Source organism: Marmota marmota, unplaced genomic scaffold (genome assembly GCF_001458135.2).
Source record: "Marmota marmota marmota unplaced genomic scaffold, marMar, whole genome shotgun sequence".
Lineage (NCBI taxonomy): Eukaryota > Metazoa > Chordata > Mammalia > Rodentia > Sciuridae > Marmota > Marmota marmota.
In genome coordinates, this window is record NW_026000249.1 from 28,236,958 (window position 1) to 28,256,671 (window position 19,714).

General features: G+C 44.9%; 1 protein-coding gene across 2 annotated transcripts; it reads right to left on the reverse strand.

The window, feature by feature from the left end:
• Positions 1 to 1,840: 1,840 nt before the first annotated feature.
• CUNHXorf38 (chromosome unknown CXorf38 homolog) lies at positions 1,841 to 19,696 on the reverse strand. 2 transcript variants are annotated; one of them, XM_015488109.2, is made up of 6 exons: positions 19,454 to 19,696; positions 14,355 to 14,474; positions 12,225 to 12,374; positions 11,320 to 11,499; positions 4,687 to 4,849; positions 1,841 to 4,232 (listed from the first exon to the last, which is right to left on the reverse strand). In XM_015488109.2, exons 2-5 carry the CDS (start codon positions 14,466 to 14,468, stop codon positions 4,688 to 4,690), a joined length of 606 nt encoding a protein of 201 aa, XP_015343595.1. In that variant the 5' UTR covers positions 14,469 to 14,474; positions 19,454 to 19,696; the 3' UTR covers positions 1,841 to 4,232; position 4,687. The 2 variants fall into 2 exon arrangements, with proteins under 2 accessions (XP_015343595.1, XP_048652489.1); XM_048796532.1 differs by lacking the exon at positions 19,454 to 19,696 and having other exon boundaries at positions 14,355 to 14,493.
• Between the last annotated feature and the right edge of the window lie 18 nt (positions 19,697 to 19,714).

The following is a 19,714-nucleotide window of genomic DNA, read 5'->3' on the forward strand; positions in this document are numbered from 1 at the left end:
GGGTATTCTGAGAGCCCAAGATAGGATCCTTAATCATACCTTATACCTTAATCGCAGCGACATACTATCACGTGCTATGTTCACACACAGCAACCTTAGACGCTGGAAGGACAGTGTGAGGGTGGGACTATCAGGAGGTGAGGATCACCAGGGTCATCTTAGAAGCTGGCTACCACATGGTTCTAGAATAAAAATTGTCATGTTTCCCGTACTCAGTATGAACCATGTAAGGTCATCTTTACAAAGACATGTCACAAGAAGCTTAGTTTACAGTTGTGTGATCAATTACTAATGTGCACATATCAGAGCATGGGTTTGAAAAGTTTTTGGAATGGTGGTTCTTAATATTTTAGATAATCCAGATTACAATGTAGTCATAAAGTCCAGTTGAGTTATGAAATGAATTATATCAAGATTTTTATTAAAACATTAAAGGTTTTTTCACTGAGTAGAAATTAATGTATTTTCAGGCATGTCTTACAAAACATATTTTTGTACAAAATATGTAGCCAGGTGTGGTGGTGCACATCTATAATCCCAGCGGCTTTGGAGGCTAAGGCAGGAGGATTTCGAGTTCAAAGCCAGCCTCAGCAAAAGCGAGGCGCTAAGCAACTCAGTGAGACCCTGTCACTAAATAAAATGTTAAAAGAGCTGGGGATGGGGCTCAGTGGTCGAGTGCCCGAGTGCCCGAGTTCAATCCCTGGTATCAAGGAAAAAAAAAAAATGGCAGAGGGTGGGCTGGGGATGTGGTTCAGAGCCCTTGGGCTCAATTCCTGGTACCAAAAAACAAAACAAAACATATTTCAGTAAGTGGCCACTGTCTGTTGAAGACACTTCAGTGCAGCTAGGTTTCTAATTAACCTGGTAAAGGAGGCAATGCCTGTTGATAATTTCCCACCAATCTACATTTATAATTCGGAGGTCAAAATGCCCAGAGTCCCCAAGACTGCAGCACCTCCACTCCCATGCCACACTGCATGCTTACTACGTTTAATTTGTAACATGACCACCCAACTAAGTCATGTCCTTTGTTGCCTAGGATGTTAGTATTTAAAGCCACAGAAGTCATTAATGCTTTAATAAAAATGAACCTCTTCATATCATTAGGGCAACAATAATTTCATAATCCCCCCAAACTCTCAAATATTGTGACCTTGGCTATTTAAAACTGTCTACAGATCTCTTTACCACTACTTTATGAAGCCAGTAATAACATGTCTGAGTTGGCAGAGATAGTTTTCCAGAAGTTTTGGACACCAACACACTTGAATCATTTCCCACAATTCAGGTGTTTTTATTGAGTTTAATATGTCACATCTTCCTCTTTGAGTTCTTGGAGATCTGTGGTAAAGAACAGGCTAAAGCCAAGGAACTGCCTTATCTTTGCAATATAAGTTTGAACGTTTTGTTTTGTTTTGTTTGGTACTGGGCATGGAGGTCAGGACCTTGAACGTGCTAGGCAAGCACTCCACCACTGAGGTACATCCTCAGCCCTTTTTAAACTGTGAGATTCTTGCTGAGTGCCCCAGGCTGACCTTGAACATGTGATCCTTCTGCCTCAACCTCCCCAAGTAGCATTATAGGTGTGCACCATCACACCTGGCTCTCAAAATCTTTCAAAATTCTGAACCACACATCTTGTATCCCATGTAGTGGAGAGCAAATCATACTGCTGGACGAAGACAAGCCACTCTCCAATAGAACCAAGACAGCTCTAGGCAGAAAGGAAATCTTCTTCCTGGCCTTCTTCCCATGACCCTGAGGAATCCCGAGTGGCCCCTGGAAGTGTACTCATAAAAGGGGGGCTACAACAAATTCTGGGAAATATGACACAGATGTCTTGCAACTTGAATTTATACTTTATTATTTTGAAACTAAACAAATTAAGAAAATTCAAAATACACAAATGCATGTTTGTTGTAAAAATTTCACACAGGAATATACAAAACAGAAAAACCAAATAACTTGTAAGTACCCCATGGCCCCAATTCCTTTATAGACACAGCACAGCAAAAGGTTAGGAAAAACACACGACTTTCCAGACCTGTTATTAGAACATAAAAAAAGTCTTACGGCATGCTATGTGCTGTTAAACATTTTGATGTTCTATTTATTTTTTTGTGGTGATGCTCAGGAAGGAAGCCAGGGCCTCAGCTGCTGGGTGAGTGCTCCACCACAGCCTGCTTGTACTGCGGCACTGCAGGGCCATCTCTTTCTTCCTAACAGTTGCCCACTACTCTGCAGGATGGATGCGCTAGACTTTCTTTAAGGGTCCTCTCTCTGTCAATGGCTGGTAACAATGCTACTGTGCACATCCTTCTGTGCACACCCCGGGGCCCATCTCCACTGGAGAGCTGCCCACAGGCTGATGTCTGTGTATATGCTACATTGGCTTTAAAGCCCTCTCTGGACATGCCTTCCTGTCTGTTACTGATATAAAGTTTTCTGAATACCTTGGATGTTTCAGAGCAGACAAATCCAATGAGATGATAGCTTGTCTATGGTCATCCGTACTTTACAAATCCTTATATGCACATCTACTTCAGTGTCTCTAACATGGTGGACATTCCATAAGTGTTTTTCAGATAAATAGGGAAAAATTAACTAGACACAGGTATAAGATGAGTCAGTTCACTTTCCAAAGTTCCTAGAGGGAGAAATCAGGTCTTAAACTGGTTAGTGCATCAACCAGATTCCATTTGATTCCACGTTTTGTATCTCAGAGCTAGAAACCAGTAGATATTTCATTAAAGTTTCTTAGTTGGGAAAGTTGCAAGATGAATTAAAATTCTTCCTTCACCACTGAAGACTTCCCAAAGAGCTCCAGGAAAAAAGAAAACACAAGACCCAAAACTGCACAGCAACTGAGAAGACAAAGCGTGAAGCTGTAGGCACATGTGCACTCACCCAGGTTTTACAGAATTATAGTAAATGCATTTTAATGTAGACATATATGCCCAATATACCTCCTCCCTCCGCCCATTCTCTACAAATTACAACCTTGATGGGAAGCTGGATAGGCAAAGGAGCAGGTCACCTTCCCTCAGTCTCGACATGGTGGACTTCTTCCAGGCAAAGCTCTGGGAACATGGCAATTCCGTCCCTGAAAGGTTCAGAGGTGACTTGACCCAGTTTAGTGCCACTGGCCTTGCAAATGATCAGATGGGGTGAAACTGAGGCCGACCCCATAGACCACGGCATACAATGGTGCAGTGCTTGTGCCATTCAGGCACAAACAGGGCGAAGCCAGGAGTGGGAGATTTGGGGGGCAAAAAGGAAAAGAGCTAAGTACAAAGGAATTTGTGAATCTGTTGAAAGGAAATGTCTTAGTTTTATAAGAATGTTGAAAGTTTACTCTTAAATTTCATAATGAAGGACCAGGCTTAGTTAGCAGTATGACATTTATACCAATAAATACTCATAAACACTCAAAGGCCAAAAGATGAACGTTTAGTTAGATGAGTACACGCTGGGCCGTAAGGGCCAGGCCCTGCCCCTGGCACTGGGTATACAACTGCACAAAAATAGCCACGGCTGTCACCGAGTTTACTCCCCATAAGTATATCGTAAATAAGCTGCCAACTGAGCCCTCCCTTTGATATCCCTGATATGACGTGGGCCGGGGCTCTTGTTAGTCAAGCCACTCGCTGTCCTCCAGCCCTGCACTCACCACCATGGCCGTCCCCTGGCCTAGAGCCTCAGTCTATTCAAACCTGTTAGGAATGGTTCAGTTCTATACTCAGTTGGCTAGAGAGCAGCCTTCCAGGCACTTTGTCCTCTTGCCTTTTTCCAAAATGGAAGGTTCCAGCCCTGCCCTGGCCATCTGCATGCGAGATACTGTCAGGCAGCAGGCAGGGGGATAGGATGCATCTGCCTGGGGCACAGCACTCCATGTGAGGCCTTGACACAGGCCTGGCCCAGAAAAGAATCTCACCTTTGAAGTAGCCGAAGTCCCTGGCTGTTAACAGCTATGGCACAAGAGTATCTAATATTTTTGGATTGGCATATATCACACAACCGCAAATTTGTGAATATGGGAAAGAAAAAAAATATATATGTGTGTGTGTGTGTGTGTAATATATATATATATTTCCAAAGAATCAGAGCAAAGTCCAGGACAACAAAACCTCCTTTCCGCTGGGGTATAGTACTCTGGAAACTTCTTCCTTTTGCCTGAGCTGGAAGCCATGCTGACTTTCATAGGACATGCCTGATTTTTGTTGAAGGTCAACCTAAAATAAAAGAGAAAGTCTTTTTTTGTTTGTTTCCTTAATTTGAGAAGAAAAAAGTTAAATACTGAAGATGGTTACTTATGTGAACCAGTTTTCCTAATAGAAAGAAAACCAGTCGGTTGCTATTAATGCCGCAGTAAAAGCTGGCTGTCATTTCTGGGGGCAGAAATGGTTTTGGATTATGCTATAAAGTTGATTCACTGAAGAGCAGATCAGTGAGTTCAGGTATATTTGGCTAAACAAAGCTGCCAGGGAGGTGCTGTTGAATTACTTCACAGACATGAGAACCATTCATTAGAAAAAGAGCACAAAGCTCAGTGTCCTTCCTTTGAAATAATAAGGACATAGGGAAGCAGACGAGACCGTTGTGTGTTCATTATGGACTCACATAAGAGGACAGAATCTAAGCAGCAAGGCTCTTCATCCTTATTTAACATCATATGCCTAAACTCACCTCAGTCCTTCCTTTCAGGTGTCTCTCTCCCAGGCTCCTTTGAGTCTCTTTTTGGATTCGGGGGATGGAGGCTGTCTAGCTTCTGCATGTCTTCTCGAAGACCATTTCTCAGATCTTCATTGTTCCTCAGAAATTCCTTCATCACTTCCAGTCGATTTGAGATCTGCAAGCAGCCATACAAAGCACAGCTTAGGGTGACTCTTAGAGCAGACTTGTCATGCCAATGAAAAACTCACAGGCTACAAGACTGGCCCCAGGGCTGGAGCTCTATAGCCGAGTGCACGCCCAAGCTCGAAGCCACAGGCTGCATCCCCAGCGACCCGCCAGCCTGGACCCAAAGGCGGGCTCCTGTTCAAGTGCCCACCAAGAAACAGAAATCTTGCCTACAGCTATCTGTCCATCGATGGGTTAAAATTTGAAAAACAAAAACAAAACAAAACAAACCCTTTTAAATGAGGCACCCTCCACTCAAACAAAACACAACCGAGGATAGGTTTTGAGACCATGCAAGAGGGTATTTGCTTATCTATTGGAAAAAAAATTTTTTTTTGCTTTAAAACTTCCTACATTTATATGAGCTTCATCTTACACACACATGTTTTATATATGTGTCTATTCATCTATATTCTACATAGATGAATACAGAATATATTCCATACAGATGAAGAGACACATATAAAATAAAGCCCTTTCCTTTGGAATTTTGTGCCTATTTTATTGCTGTTAAATAAACGAACATACATTCACATAAATGTACAGGTATGAAATTCAAAATCTACAAGGTGAAAGGAAAAAAGTCAGCCCTCTTCTGAACCCTGTCCCCAGTTACCCAGCTCTTCTCCCTAGAGGTGACCATAATGAACCATCTGTTGTTTCTTCCCAAGACAGTCCATGCACTGACACGCAAGCATGCCTGTGGACATTTAAAAAACACAAATGGCAATAGACCAGACACTGTTCTTCAACGGCTCTCTTCTCTAGGAGATTATAAAGCGTACCTTCACTATTTTTTAATGGCTGAATAGTATTCCAATTATGGCTGCTTCACATCTTAACACATTTCAAACCTTCTGTTCAGATAATGCTACAGTAATTAACCTGGTACATGTGTTATTTTGCACAAGTGGCACGTCTGTGGGATCTGTTTTTAGAAGTGAGATGCAATTTGAGTTTCCTATTTTAATTTTAACAGGTTTTGCCAAAACTCCACGTATAAAGGTTGTACCAATTTTAAGCCGCTCCCAGCAACACACTTCCCAGCATGGAGAGTGGCCCGCAGTAGCTTCTGCTGGGCTCGCCTCTCACTGATCACTGGGTTTACTACAAAGGTGAGAGTTATTCAAATTTTGAGGTGTGGTTGATGGTTTTAGATGGAGGATCCCCAATTCTAAGGTATGTCAAAGTTATCTAAAAATCTAATGAAGAAAAATAGTGCAGCACTAGCCCTAGAGGACAGGGAGCTCCGACACTGTAGAGTGGACACGATGAACCCCGCTACAGTAGGTCTGGGTGGAGCCTCGGCGCACACTCAGATTACTGGGATATAAGCAACCAAAACAGCTGGGGGAAGAATGGCTAAGGCTGTGGCCAGGATGACTAGTAGCAGGGAGGGACAGAGCAGTGGAAGATGACAAGTTTTCAGACTGGTTGGTAAGCAGACTGGGGATGCGCCCTTCGGTGGAGCTGTTAATGACATGGCTAGTAGCCAGCCCAGAGCTTTTGCAAGACGCCTGCACTCTCAACAAACCTGGAAACCATCAAAATGTGAAACGACAGTTACTCAGGAGGCCGAGGCAGGAGGATCCCAAGAGTGAGGGCAGCCTCAGCAACTCAGTCTTGTCTCAAAATAAAAAGGGCTGGGGGATCGCTCAGTGGTAGACCGCTCGCCTAGCATTCACGAGGCCCTGGGCTCCATCCCCAGCACCACAGCGTGCGCGCGCGCACACATAAAGTGAAAGGAAGACCACGCCTACACGTTAGCACGAGCACTGCACTGTTAGCTCTTAAGCCTGATGCCCTGGGGCTGCTGGGACTTTCTAGCCAATGCCCAGCACTGCACAGGGCAGCTCTGTGCCACAAGAGAACTGATCCTCACTGGCGCCCCCTGCTCCCTGTTCCAAGACCTTGGTACCTTCGGAGCTGTGACGCTTGTGCGATCACCTCCTGACCCTTTCTGTTGACCCTCAGCACAGGTTTTCTCTATTCTCAGTTTCTTTTTCTTTGCTCAGGGGTTTTATGCAGAAGCCTCTGCGCCTCCTCCACCATCTGCTTTAGTTTTCTTTTCTGTTCCAAGTTGCCTTTCTTTCTCATTCTTCCAACAGGAGTGCCTCATAATTGACATTTCTTGGAATTTCAGTTTTTCCCTTTATGTAAAGTAATAAATGTGCCTAAGAAATGTTCATGGCCAGGGAAAGTATTTTAGCTTAGGGATGACGCAGTCAAAAGAAGGTTTAAAAAAAAAGTTACTGGGGCTGGGGCTGTAGCTCGGTGGTGGAACACTTGTCTAACATGCGTGAGGCCCTGGGTGCATATCCCTGGGACCACAAGATAACAACAAAAATTATTAATAACAAGTGAGGGGCTGGGGCTGGGGCTCAGTGGTAGAGCACTCGCCTCGCACATGTGAGACCCTGGGTTCAATCCTCAGCACCACATAAAAATAAATAAAATAAATGTATAAAAAAATATATATATTTTTTTTTAATTAAAAAAAAATAATGAGCGAGGCATGAGGTGCAGTGATGTACACCTGAAACCCCAGGGACTAGGAGGCTGGATTGGGCCACTCAGTGAGACCCTGCCTCAAAGTAAAAATAAAAAGGGCTGGGGATGTGGCTCAGTGGCCAAGCACCCTGGGCTCAATCTCCAGTACTGCAAAAAATTTTTTAAAACTTTAAAAAGTCAAAAAATTTTTAAAAAGAATGAACTAGGCTTGTGTACACTTCTGTATGCAAATTAAGGACAATAACCCAATACCACTTAGGATTCTTGTTGGGAACTAGAAATGATCTCCTGGGAGCACCGATGAGCACTGTCTGCAACAAGCCACTCTTCCCCTGTCCCCAAGAAATGTCTGACTGAGAGACCAGCTACCATATGCTGCTCTACTATTCTGATAAAGGATGCCGGGCAACGTCACTCTTCCGGTCACTTGAGCTGAAACTCTCATCCTTATCTTTGCGCCCCCTCCAACATCACACCCACCCTCCTCACCACCTCAGCCCCCATCCCCATTACCACCCTCTCTTATTTGGGTAACCACAGGAGCCTCCTACCAGGTCTCCCTGCTCCGACCTCTGCCCCCTCTTCCTCCACCCCAGGGCATCTTCTACTAGAGCTGGCTCCTTTGGTCATTATTACTATAGTCACTGGTTAGGATCTCTGCTAGGCCAAGAGCCTGGGTCCTTCCAGTGCCTCACAAGGCCCACGACTTGCTTCGTCTCCCCTCCCTTCTCTCATCTCCTAATTATTTTTCAACTCGGCCTGGCTGCTCAACTTAGTCTCCCCTGCCCAAGTTTTTCCTTCAGGCATGTGCGCGACTACTCCTCACCTCCTTCAAGGTATTGCTAACTCTGACCTCCAGGAGGCCATTCTGACACTTGTCCCCACAGTGCCATGCCTGCCCTCCCCAGGCTCTGCTCTATGGTGCATTCCTCTTCTCCATTCTGACCCACATCATTTACCTGTTACTTTTCCTCTTTATTGTCCATCTCCTTCTACAGGATCTTTGTTTTGTTCACTGATGCCTACCCATTTTCTAGGGCTATGCCTGGCATATAGTAGGTGCTCAATAAATACTCTGGAATATAACAAATGAGGTGCCATTTTCGATCCTTTCCTTGATGGCCATTGTCACCATCCATTCTCCCTAAGCTTCCCCATGGATCTCTGTGAAAGTGATTCCCTCATTAGAGTTTAAGAAATCTGTAACGATTTCCAATATGTGCAGATTCTTCACGTTTTTCAACCATTTCTTGTGATCAATGTTCTTTCACTGAGGGTTGGCAGGACTACATGAAGGGAACTTGGTAGCAGTGGAATTCTGGGGCCTGAGTAGTTGTTGTTCCCATTTGACTCCAAAGCAGAAAGCATCTTACAACTACAGTTCCACATGTACCGTGCATTTAAATGTGAGCCCCCACCCCTTTAATAATAATACATATCATTAAGGCTCATGAAGCTAACAGAAAAGAATGGAGATGCTGAGCTCTCCGTGGTCTGGTGCGGTGATGCAGCTGCAGGAACTAGCAAACTAAAGAACTGCTCCCAACCGGCTTTCCAAATCTACCTCTACTGTTTTAAAAGAGCCCAGAAAAAGGTCTTGATAAACACTCACCAAAAAAATTCTCTGGTCGTAACCTTATCACTCTATTTCTTGACTCCTGGGTACATGTTTTTTCCTGCCACCTTAGAAGAGAATGCATCTTACCACTGATAGGGTCTTACAAGAAACTGGCAGCATTTTTTTCTTTCTTAGAAGTAACTGAAATGACGGTGTGTCTTACAACAGATGGCATTTTAGACTGACTGAAATGTGGTCTTATTGAATCCCGACTTCCGAGACTAACCCTAAAGAACATGGATAACCTATACGGTACTGAACTTTCAGAAAAGGTCAAGTTTCACACACATGGAAAGCTGACCTTCAACTTCTTTGAGATAACATGCCAATCAATCCCAACTTATTCTGATTAACTGAAGCGAGGACAAATGCCGTGGTCAGCAGAACCGACAGCATGAAAAAGGAGAATCTGTCAAGTCTACCGAGAGACCTCGTGACCCAGAGGACAGGCCGATTAACACTCATTTCCTCTCTGTAAGAGAGAGGATGAGGGTTTGGAATTGATAGTTGCCAGAGCGTCAGTAACACCAGATCTGCAGCACAGTATGTGGAAAGCCGCAGGAGCCCTGGGGCAACCCTCACACCCTGGTGCCAGCTTCTTGGAGCCCTTGCCGCCTGTCTAGCAGGGGAGACGGTCAGATGACTGCCAGCTTCCCTTCCAGCTCTCCATGACAGATGCCTGGCTCCATCACGCTCCATACATGTCCCTGGCTCTTGGCTACACAAGCAGGAAAATAACTGCAGCTGCCCCAAGAGAGGAGAGCGCAGCCCTGGGGACTTGGGCAGGGGGTCTGGTCTCCTGGGTGTCTTCTTTGATCTATTCTGCTTCCAGAAGCAGCAGAAAGAAAAAAAGCAGGGCTGGTTCTAATGGCATTTAAAAATAAAGTCAGATGCAACACGTGGATTCAGAAGACTTCATGTTCTAAGTTACCATTTTAAAAACCCCAGTGGGCACACCCACGCCCCAGTGTACTGGACTTTGGGTTAACAGAGCTCCCCACACTGACTAAACATCTGGATCAAAGCCCAGATGATTAATATTGGCATATTTACCGGGAAGGAGCATGGCTTAATGAGAGAAACACGCACTCTGTATTAAATGAATACTCCCCCTGTGTTTAATGAGGTAACCCAGCAAAATCACTTTCCTTGGCTAAGGAGGAATGCAGTTTCCTGAAAGGGTGTGTCCCAGGTCTCCTGGTGATCTAGAATTTTAATTCAGCCAGGTCTGGAATATCTCTGAACCCTTCCTGAATACAACCCTGTGGCTGTTGGTTTCTTTTAGACCTTGCACATAACAAAGGAGATTCCTGAGACCATGGCTCACCTGCAGGTCATGAGCTAGAAACCTCCATGATCCTTTACCCCTCCTCTCTCCTACTTTTCGAACCTCACCCCTTGTCCCTGATAATGTACCTAGCCACTGAGATCCATCAGTTCTGCTGAGCAAAGCCTCCTGAATCTGGCTCCTCCTGCACAGACTCACATGACCAACAGACTTTAGCACAGTCTCTGGCTACTCATCCAACTCATCCAAGTTATAGTTCACTTTCTAAAAGCCACATCTGATTCTATCACTGCTGTTCTTTCTTGCTTAAAAACATGCGAGCTCCCCATCACTTTGGGGGAGTAAGGCACAAACCCCTTGGTGTGGCACAGAAAACCTTTCAAAACAAGGCTTCAGCCCATCATCCCAAGTGCCTACGTGACCACACTTTCTGTGCTCACCCTGCCATCAGCCAAGCCCAGGCCAGTCTCTCATGCCTTTCCAAGTGCTGTCCCTTCTGCTAAGAACATCCTTCTTTCTTTGCCGATTTGCAGAAATCTTGTTGAACCTGTGAACTCCAGTTTAACAGCACCTTCTTGGCGAAGGCTTTTTCGGCAATCCCCCTTGCCTGGCAGAGAACCACACCCCCAGCACTCATTCAGAATTCTGCTGCAGCCCTGATACACATTAGGCCCTTGAATGCATTCAGATTAAAGTGAAAATATTTGTTAAAATATAGGGGCTGGGGCTCAGCGGTAGAGCACTCGCCTGGCATGTGCAAGGCCCTGGGTTCGATCCTCAGCACCACATAAAAATAAAGAAAATAAAGGTATTGTGTTCATCTGCAACTAAAAAGTAAAAAAAAAAATTTAAATTTAAATTTAAATTAACACTGACCAGTACCAAAAGAAAATTCACTTCCGGAAATTACTCGTCTTGTAATTACTTTGTCAAAACGATCTGCTCCTCCTCCCGGGCGCCCTTCTTTCCTTACTCACACAGAGCACATAAGTCTTTCCTTTACCTCTTCGGGCAACATCTCTTGTTCTTCTGCTTGAAGATACATCTCGTGAAGTTTTTCCCTCAGTAATTCCATTTCGATCTCATTTACTTGGCTTGCACTCAGGTAACTTCCTGTTTCGCCTTCATACCCATCTCGCTGATCTTCCTCCGGGATGTGAACAGCCCAGTCAGATGTCAACAACTGTGGGAGGACGGCACAAGCACGTGAACTCGTTTATATATTTATTCTTTTTTTTTTTTTTTAATTTTTATTGTTGGTTGTTCAAAACATTACATAGTTCTTGATATATCATATTTCACACTTTGTATATATTTATTCTTAAAATCGATTTTTGTTGCCTTGTTTTGCAGCGCTGGGGATGGAACCCGGGCTTCCTGCATGCTAGGCAAGTGCTCCACCACAGAGCTACACCCCAGGCTCATTGAAGGGATTCGATGCTCAAAGAATATGTAATTGAACATCATTAACTGGATCTATTTTAATAATACAAAAGCTTCCAGTCCTTCAGTACTATCTCCTCTGCCATTCTAAAATTTAGTTTAGGGCTGGGGATGTAGCTCAGGGCACTTACCTAGTATGCATGAGGCCCTGCATTTGATCCCCAGATTATAGAAAGACAAAATTTAGTTTAATAAACGTCAAATTCTATATGAGTGACTGGGCTTCTGACTCCTTAGTTCTGTACACCAGAACTAATTTTTTCTTTTTTTTCTTGTTACTGGGAATTGAACCCAGGGGCAGTTAACCACTGAGCTACATCCCCGGCCCCTTTTTGTATTTTAATAGAGACAGGGTCACAATGAGTTGCTTAGGGCCTTGCTAAATTGCTGAGGCTGGCTTTGAACTCGCAATCCTCCTGCCTCAGCCTCCCAAGCCACTGCACCCGGCTCAGAACTGATTTTTACCTGTTCTATTCTGGAGTATACTGCCACAATCTCTGGAATATTCTGGAATTCATTTAGAAAATTTTGGATTTTTATCTGAAAGTCTCGGAGCCATGTAGACGATACTTTCATCTCTGAAGAGTGCATGATCTCGTTGCGACACTTAATCACCTATAGAAAGATAAAAAAACAAAATAAATAAATAATTATACAGCTTCAAAGTCAATGGGGTAAACAGAGATCTTGTGGCTCCAAAGAAAAACTGCAGAAAGGCTTTGTTAATTACAAAATCAGCAAGTGTGGTCTGGGGGCAAGGGGTGGGGAGGCAGAGCTTTCTTGGAACCACGCATATAAATGTCTCATCAGCACAGCGGGCATGCGGCCCTCCAGCCGCCAAGTCAGATCTCTATTTCATTTCTTCTTGCCCAGAGAGCACATATCAAAAAGTCAAGTCACTTCACAAATTGAAATGCTGTCAAGGCATTATGAGATAACCCGAGTGAAGCTGGCCACACACAATAATAGGGACACTGGGAGAGATGACAGAGAGACAGAGTGCAGACTGGCTGGCTGGCCCATCTGAAGAGGAAGCCTCTATTCAACTCCCAGCTTTTTGCTACAGGAGCTACGAGGCTGGTGGCACCAGGCCTTCTGATTTTTCAAGAGGAGCTGGAAATTAATATTTTTTATGACAATTAATTAAAATTGTAAAAATAACAACTAGGCAAGACAAACAAAACATGAGAGGCATCATGCCATCTGTCATGTGCCAGCCAGGTAACAACTCTTACAGTTTTGTTTGGCCAGAGGGCTCCAGGATAAAGAGATGCAAACGGGGCGACCATGGTCCTTCCTGTTCCCTAAGCCTTTAATGCAGACACCCAAGAATCTAGAAGTTCCTGATAGGACCTGCAGGTGCCTGTGAGTACTCTCGAGTCTTGAGGGGATGTTCAACACCCTGCCACAAGAATAATGAACTAACCAAGGAAAGAAACACAAATACGCCTACAAATATCCTTAGCCTCTGCAACACTGGGTCTGCCTGGATAGTTTACATTTCTCCAAATCTCTTAACTTACAACAACCCACGGAAGGGCAAGCATATTGGTTCTGGGTATATCCACAGACTGAAGCAGACAATGCGAAAATCTTTTAAATATTGTTGGAGTGCCAGGAAGTTGGGTCAAGGGAGTTTCCTGATGTGGAAACCATGATGAAAAGAAAATCAACTTTTGCTTATATTTTAAGAAAAATGGCGCTCACATATTAACATAATTCACATAAAGTCTTCCACTTTCTTGGCAAAATGATACCAAAGGGGTCAACTGGTGTGACAGGTCTTTGTCTCTGTGAGGTCATAAAGAAGTCTTAATCCTTTCAGTTGCTGCCACACTGGCAAAATATACAGCATCTTCTCTACATATCATAAATAATCCAGTAATGCTATCTACTCTTTTCAATGACGCTCAGAGAAAAAAAAAAAAAAAAAACACGTGTGAGAGTTGTTATCTGGTGGATGGACTAGAGAAAAAGCTAAATCTCCCAGAGGAAACCTGGCAAGCACAGTGATCTGACGCCGTTTATCCATCTGTGTTCACATTTTCTTCAGTGCTATGTAATGTGGTCTTGCAACTGTTTAGCCAATGAGATTCAGAAAGGCAGGATTCAAATGCTGGCATATGACAGATAAGATGATGCCTTTTTTTTTTTTTTAATTACAGTCCTGAGGATGGAACCCAGGGCCTTGTGCACATGCAGCAACTGCTCTAACACTGAGCTGCACCCTTAGATTTTCCCCCCCAATACAGAAAATTACTTTGCTTCTGTTTATGGCAAACAGGGAAGAGAAATCTGAGCTGTATCCATTTTAATAGCAAACGTTACAGTAACAAGTCGCCAAGAAACTTTAATTAGGGAGTACTAAAAGACTAGTTCTTGATTGCATTTACATGAAGGTTCTTGGACATCACACATGAAACGAGTGATGCCAACTTTGGACTGAAGTTTAACTTTCTTTGCACACCACTGTTCTGGGGAACAACCGTGCTATACCCACGTTTGCCTTAGAGTCACAGGGTGTGTCTCACAGCTGGCCTTTGCAGTCCCCACCCAACAGACTCAGTGTATGGTTTGGAATCTAACAGCTCTTACCTCTGTGACTTTCTTTCGATCAACCACAAAGTGATCGCAGGAGTTGATGAGACTTAAAAGAGCAACTGCATCGCATTCCTCGGGGCCTCGTTTATCTGCTAGTCCTCGGGGCATGAAGGCCTGTCCAGAGAGGGAGGTGCAAGAGGTCTCCGAGCCCCTCCAACTCTAGGAGCTGGCGAGGCAAAGTTACCTGCCTATTTCCCAAGCAAGGACTGACATTCTCCTGCACTCTGAGGTTTCAAGTTAGAGACTCAACAAGTGAGAAAACTGTCACAGCTAAGCCTGAGCCAAGGGCAATAACTGAAGGGCCGTGCTGTCCCTCTGCTATTAGATTCACCTGACATAGCTGGGTTCAGACCTGTCTTAATGGAGCAGAAGCAGAAAGGATGGTAGAAGGTACCTTTTTGCTTTTCCTTACTGAAATTTCAGTGCTTGAGTTGTTAAAAAGGATTTTAAAATAATAGTTACTCCAAAGTGGACACTTTTTAAGTGACTTGAAAAATTTCAGTACAGTTGCTTTAAGAGTCTGGGCTTTGGAGCGTGACAAAGCTGGTTTAAATGCCAGATCAGTCACTTGCTGGCTGTGTGACCATCGGTAAGTTTCTCATCCTCAGATTCCTCGTCAGCAAATGAAGGATAACTGTCTTCATCTACCTTGAAAGATGCTGACAGAATTGAGTGAGTGCAAGCAGAAGATGACTGCAGTGCCTGGCCTGGCACACGGTGACAGAGGCCAGAAATACTGGCAATTATGATGTTGATGGTGTGAGGTGAAGTAGGACCTGCACGGGAGTCACAGAGGGAATCCTAGGATCTGAGATCCTGCACGCACCAGAAGGCCTTGTTTTAGCAAGACCTTGCCTCCAGCAGGAGTTTATGGCATGGGCCACAAAACTTGGGCATACTTCTCTCCTGAAATGTTGCCAAGCTTACATCTGGATGCAACTACTTTCCCAGGCTAGGACTCTCAAGGGTACAGTCCTGCCAAGGGACTAGAACAGATGATAAGTGAAAAAAAAAAAAAAATCACTCTCAATAAGAGCTCTAACTAAAAGTAATCTCCACCAACACAAACATACTTCAATAAGCAAGTAACTGCTGCCTCCTACAGCGTGGCTTGGAACTGTGCTCTGACAATGCTGGTGGTGAGTGCCGGGCAGTCAGGGCTGCGCTGCTGCTGGAAGGGGAACTGGAATTTTTAATTAAGAATTCTGTGTCCACTGAATGCCCCCTACAAAGGTACAGTGGCCAGTACCACCACCATATTTCTATGTCTCCATGGCCACTGACATGCCAACAACTCTGACAGAAGCTCATCACAGATGCTACAAAGATGAGCAAACAAGCAAACTAATCTCAGGCAGACTAAAGCAATGCAATGGAAGAGAAGAAACTTTGCATTTTCCTTTCAGCAACGTGGAATTAAGCAAATTAGAGGGGCTTTAGTTGCCTCCAAACCAGGTCTAGTTTCTCTTTTCCACTGTAAGGCAGGTCCTGTCTGGCCGTTCCACATTACCATTTTACTTTAGTAATTATCTCCCCACCCCTGAACTAGAAGCCTCCCTCCCCGCCTGTGGTCACTTTGCTGATAGGAGATGAGGCTAGAGAAATGAGCAGGGCCAGATCATGCGGGGCTCACTGGCTCTGGGTAGAAGTGGGAGGTTTATTTTAGGGCTGTCGAAAGCCAACCAAGGGTTTTAGGCAAGGGCATGGGGTGACTGACTGAATTTCCATTTGAAAATGGCCCGCCCTGCCACCTGGGCCAACCAGAGGTGCCTCGAGAAGCCCAGAAGCCGAGGTGGGAGGCCTCAATTAGAGTCCAGGTAGGAGACAGGTATGAGCTGTGATGTGAAGATAGAGAGGAAGAGGATTCCAAAAGTATTGTGTGGGTACAAACAAGGATATTTTTTCAAATATTTTATTTATTTATTTTTAGGCGGACACAACATCTTTGTTTGTATGTGGTGCTGAGGATCGAACCCGCTTGAGCCACATCCCCAGCCCCCAAACAAGGATATTGAAAGGGAAAAAGACAAAATAAGATTCCAGGAAACTGTTGGTGTGAACAGGGGTTGGGTGGGGGAATCTTTAGGATGGGAAGGCAAGGAAGACGGCGAGTCAGCTAAGCAGCTGGGATCCATGCCCCTGCCCCTCAGAATTCCGAGACAGAGCGCTACAGGCAGAAATATGGGAGCCACCAGCGTGAAGGCAGTATTCAACTCCACAGGCCTGGCAATATCAGAGAAGAAGGGGACAGAAGAGGTTCACTCCTATGACACCAGGAAGACAGAAGAGCAGCCAGGAGATAGAAGGCAGGAAAGAAAGATGTCACAAAGCCTGGAGTGCTTTAAGAATGGCCAGGATGGGGCTGGGATTGTGGCTCAGCAGTGGAGCGCTCTCCTAGCACGGGACCGGGGTTCGATCCTCAGCACCACATAAAAATAAAGGCATTATGTTGTGTCCATCTACACCTAAAAAAATAAATATTAAAAAAAAAATGGCCAGGACGGGTGCAGTGGCGCACACCTGTAATCCCAGTGGCTCGGGAGGCTGAGGCAGGAGGATTGTGAGTTCAAAGCCAGCCTCAGCAATTTAGCGAGGCCCCAAGCAGCTTAGCAAGACCCTGTCTCAAAATAAAATATAAAAAGGGTTGTAGATGTGGCTCAGTGGTTAAGTGCTCCTGGGTTCAATCCCCAGGACAAAAAAAGAGAAAAGAGTAGCCAGTAGACAGGTAATGCTGCATGCCTCAGAGGTAAGAAAGATGAGCTGGAGAACTGAAGGCCACAGAGGCTCTAGAGTGAGTTCATGGGAGCTAAGGAAAGGAGAATAGACAACACTGTTTTTGAGAACACCTTCAGGAGAGGCAGAGGAATGGGGATACAGTTGGAAAGAATGGATCAAAGGAAGCTTTTATCCTAAATTTTATTTCTAAGTATTTACTCAAGTGATTTTTAAAAATAGCTTTATTGAGATAGAATGCCCCCATCTAAGCATACAATTCAGTGGTCTTTAGTATATTCCCAGAGTTGTGCATCTTACACCACAGTGAACTTTAGAATATTTTCATGCCCTCAAGAGAAACTTCATATCCATTAGCTATTATATCCATACCCACAGGCCAACAAACATTAATTTACTTCTGTCTCTATAAATGTGCCTAATCTCAGCATTTCATATAAATTGGAATCATATGGTATGATTTCTCTTAGTATTGTTTTCAAGATTCATCCATGTTGTTACATGTATCAGTGCTTCGTGACTCCTTCTGGCAAAATAACATTCCACTGTATGGATTCTGCTCATCCATTTGGACATTTGGGTTGTTTTGACCTATTGCAAACAGTGCTGTTATGAACATCTGTGCACATATTTTTGTGGGGATGTTTTCATTCCTCAAGTATGTGTGGAAGGTAGACCTGCCAGGTCATATGTTAACTGTTTGATCCTTTCTTTTCTTTTCTTTTAAGAAAAAATTAAATAGGGGCTGGGATTGTGGCTCAGCAGTGGAGCGCTTGCCTAGCATGCACAGGACCCTGGGTTTGATCCTCAGCATCACATAAAAATAAATAAATGGAATAAAGGTATTGTGTCCAACTAAAAAAGTTAATTAAAAAAATCAAATAAACCAAGGAGATATTAAAGATACTTGTACGGTGATGGGAAAACGCTAAGAGGGAAGAAGAGTGGACAACCAAAGGCTCAGGGTCCTTGGGCAGGTGGGAGGGGATAAGATCCAGTATATAAGTGGAAGGAGGACGACAGGAGATACACCCTCCTTTGTAGCAGAAGGAAGTAAGTGATGTACCTGGTACCTGGGGAAGATGAGGTGGTCTGTTTGGGGACATCCATTTACTCCATGACATGTACACAGGGTTAGCAGCTGGGGCGAGTGATGGATCCAGAGTGGGAACTTAGTGAGGAAAGGTAGGAAGAGTAGTCCCTAGGGAGAAGAGGAGCCAGGCCACTGGGGTCCTGATCCACAACCCTGTCAGCTCTTGTAAGCCCCCTCACCAAGCAGAAGCAGATAATGGTGTCATTAGGGCTAGAGTTGGGCTGCAAGGGACTGATTATAATGATGGCTGATGGGAAGAGCCAAAGGCGGGCAGGGGACCAAGGTTGCTGGGTATTGTGAAAGTAATGGGAGCCTCAAAGAGGTAGTGGTATAAGGACAAGGGGTGGGGGTGGGAGAGTTTGGAAAAGTGTGCCAAAGGCAAGCAGGATGTTAAGACACTGACCCTTCCGGTGCCAACAGGGTCCATCCAGGGTGTGAGGATGTAAAAGGGAGGCTGAAGTGGAGTGGACCAAGGATGCTAGAATAGGAAGCCTAGGAACTAAAAGATTTGTTTTGGGGTACTGGGGACTAAACCCAGGGGTGCTTTACCACTGAGCCCCATTCCCAGCCCTTTTTGAGGCAGAGACTTGCTAAGTTGCTAAGGCTGACCTGGAACTTGTGATCCTCTTGCCTCAGCCTCCTGAGTAGCTGGAATTACAGGTGTGTGCCACCATACTGGGCTCCCAGGAACTAAGAGGATGGGATCAGAGAAGGAAGGACTGCAGGTGACCAGCAACAATGAGGATGAAAGAGCGGCATAAGCAGGTGGCATGGGCTTCAAGGGGATTTTGAGACTATGAAAACCGCAATGAAGATTAAACAAGTGAAGCACAGTCACGGCCAAGAGTAGAGTATTGTTACCTTAAGTTGTGTGTGTGTGTGTGTGTGTGTGTGTGTTTTTCTCTTTTCTAGGTAAAAGAAGTCGGCAACTCCGTGGCGGCAATAAACAAAATGGGGAGGAGGATGTAGATGTGGTAACTTTACTGGTCTCCAAGTCTCAGGTCATGGACACAGTCCAACTCCCTCCTTTTTAAAGGTTAGGGAGCAAAGGCTGGCCCAAGGTCACACCAGCAGCTGGGCCGGGCTTCCTCTGCTTCCCAGGAAGCAGACTGGGTGGGAGAAAGTTTCTACTTCACTGAGCTGGGTTTTGGTTCATCCTAACAGACCCAAATTGCCTAGACACTAGGCCCTGGATAATCAATCACTCTGCCCTTGTTTTGGGGGCCCAGGCTTCAACACAAGACTCACGAGATGCCCGCTGACTTACCTTGGCTACCTCCCAAGCGTCCACGGGCCAGAGGCCCGGCCGGCAATTTCCCCAGTGCACGTCTCCGTTCCTGTTGATGTGATGTCTCAAAATCTCCCGTTTCCACTCCGCGCACACCTGACACTGCGGCTGAAACTACAGGGGCCGACGCTAAGAAGAGCCCGAGAGAGAGGGATGGCACCTGGGAATCCGAGCCCCGCGGAGGGAACGAAACACTGCGCTCCGGGACAGGAAAAGGAAGGGGAAGGGGAAGGGGAAGGG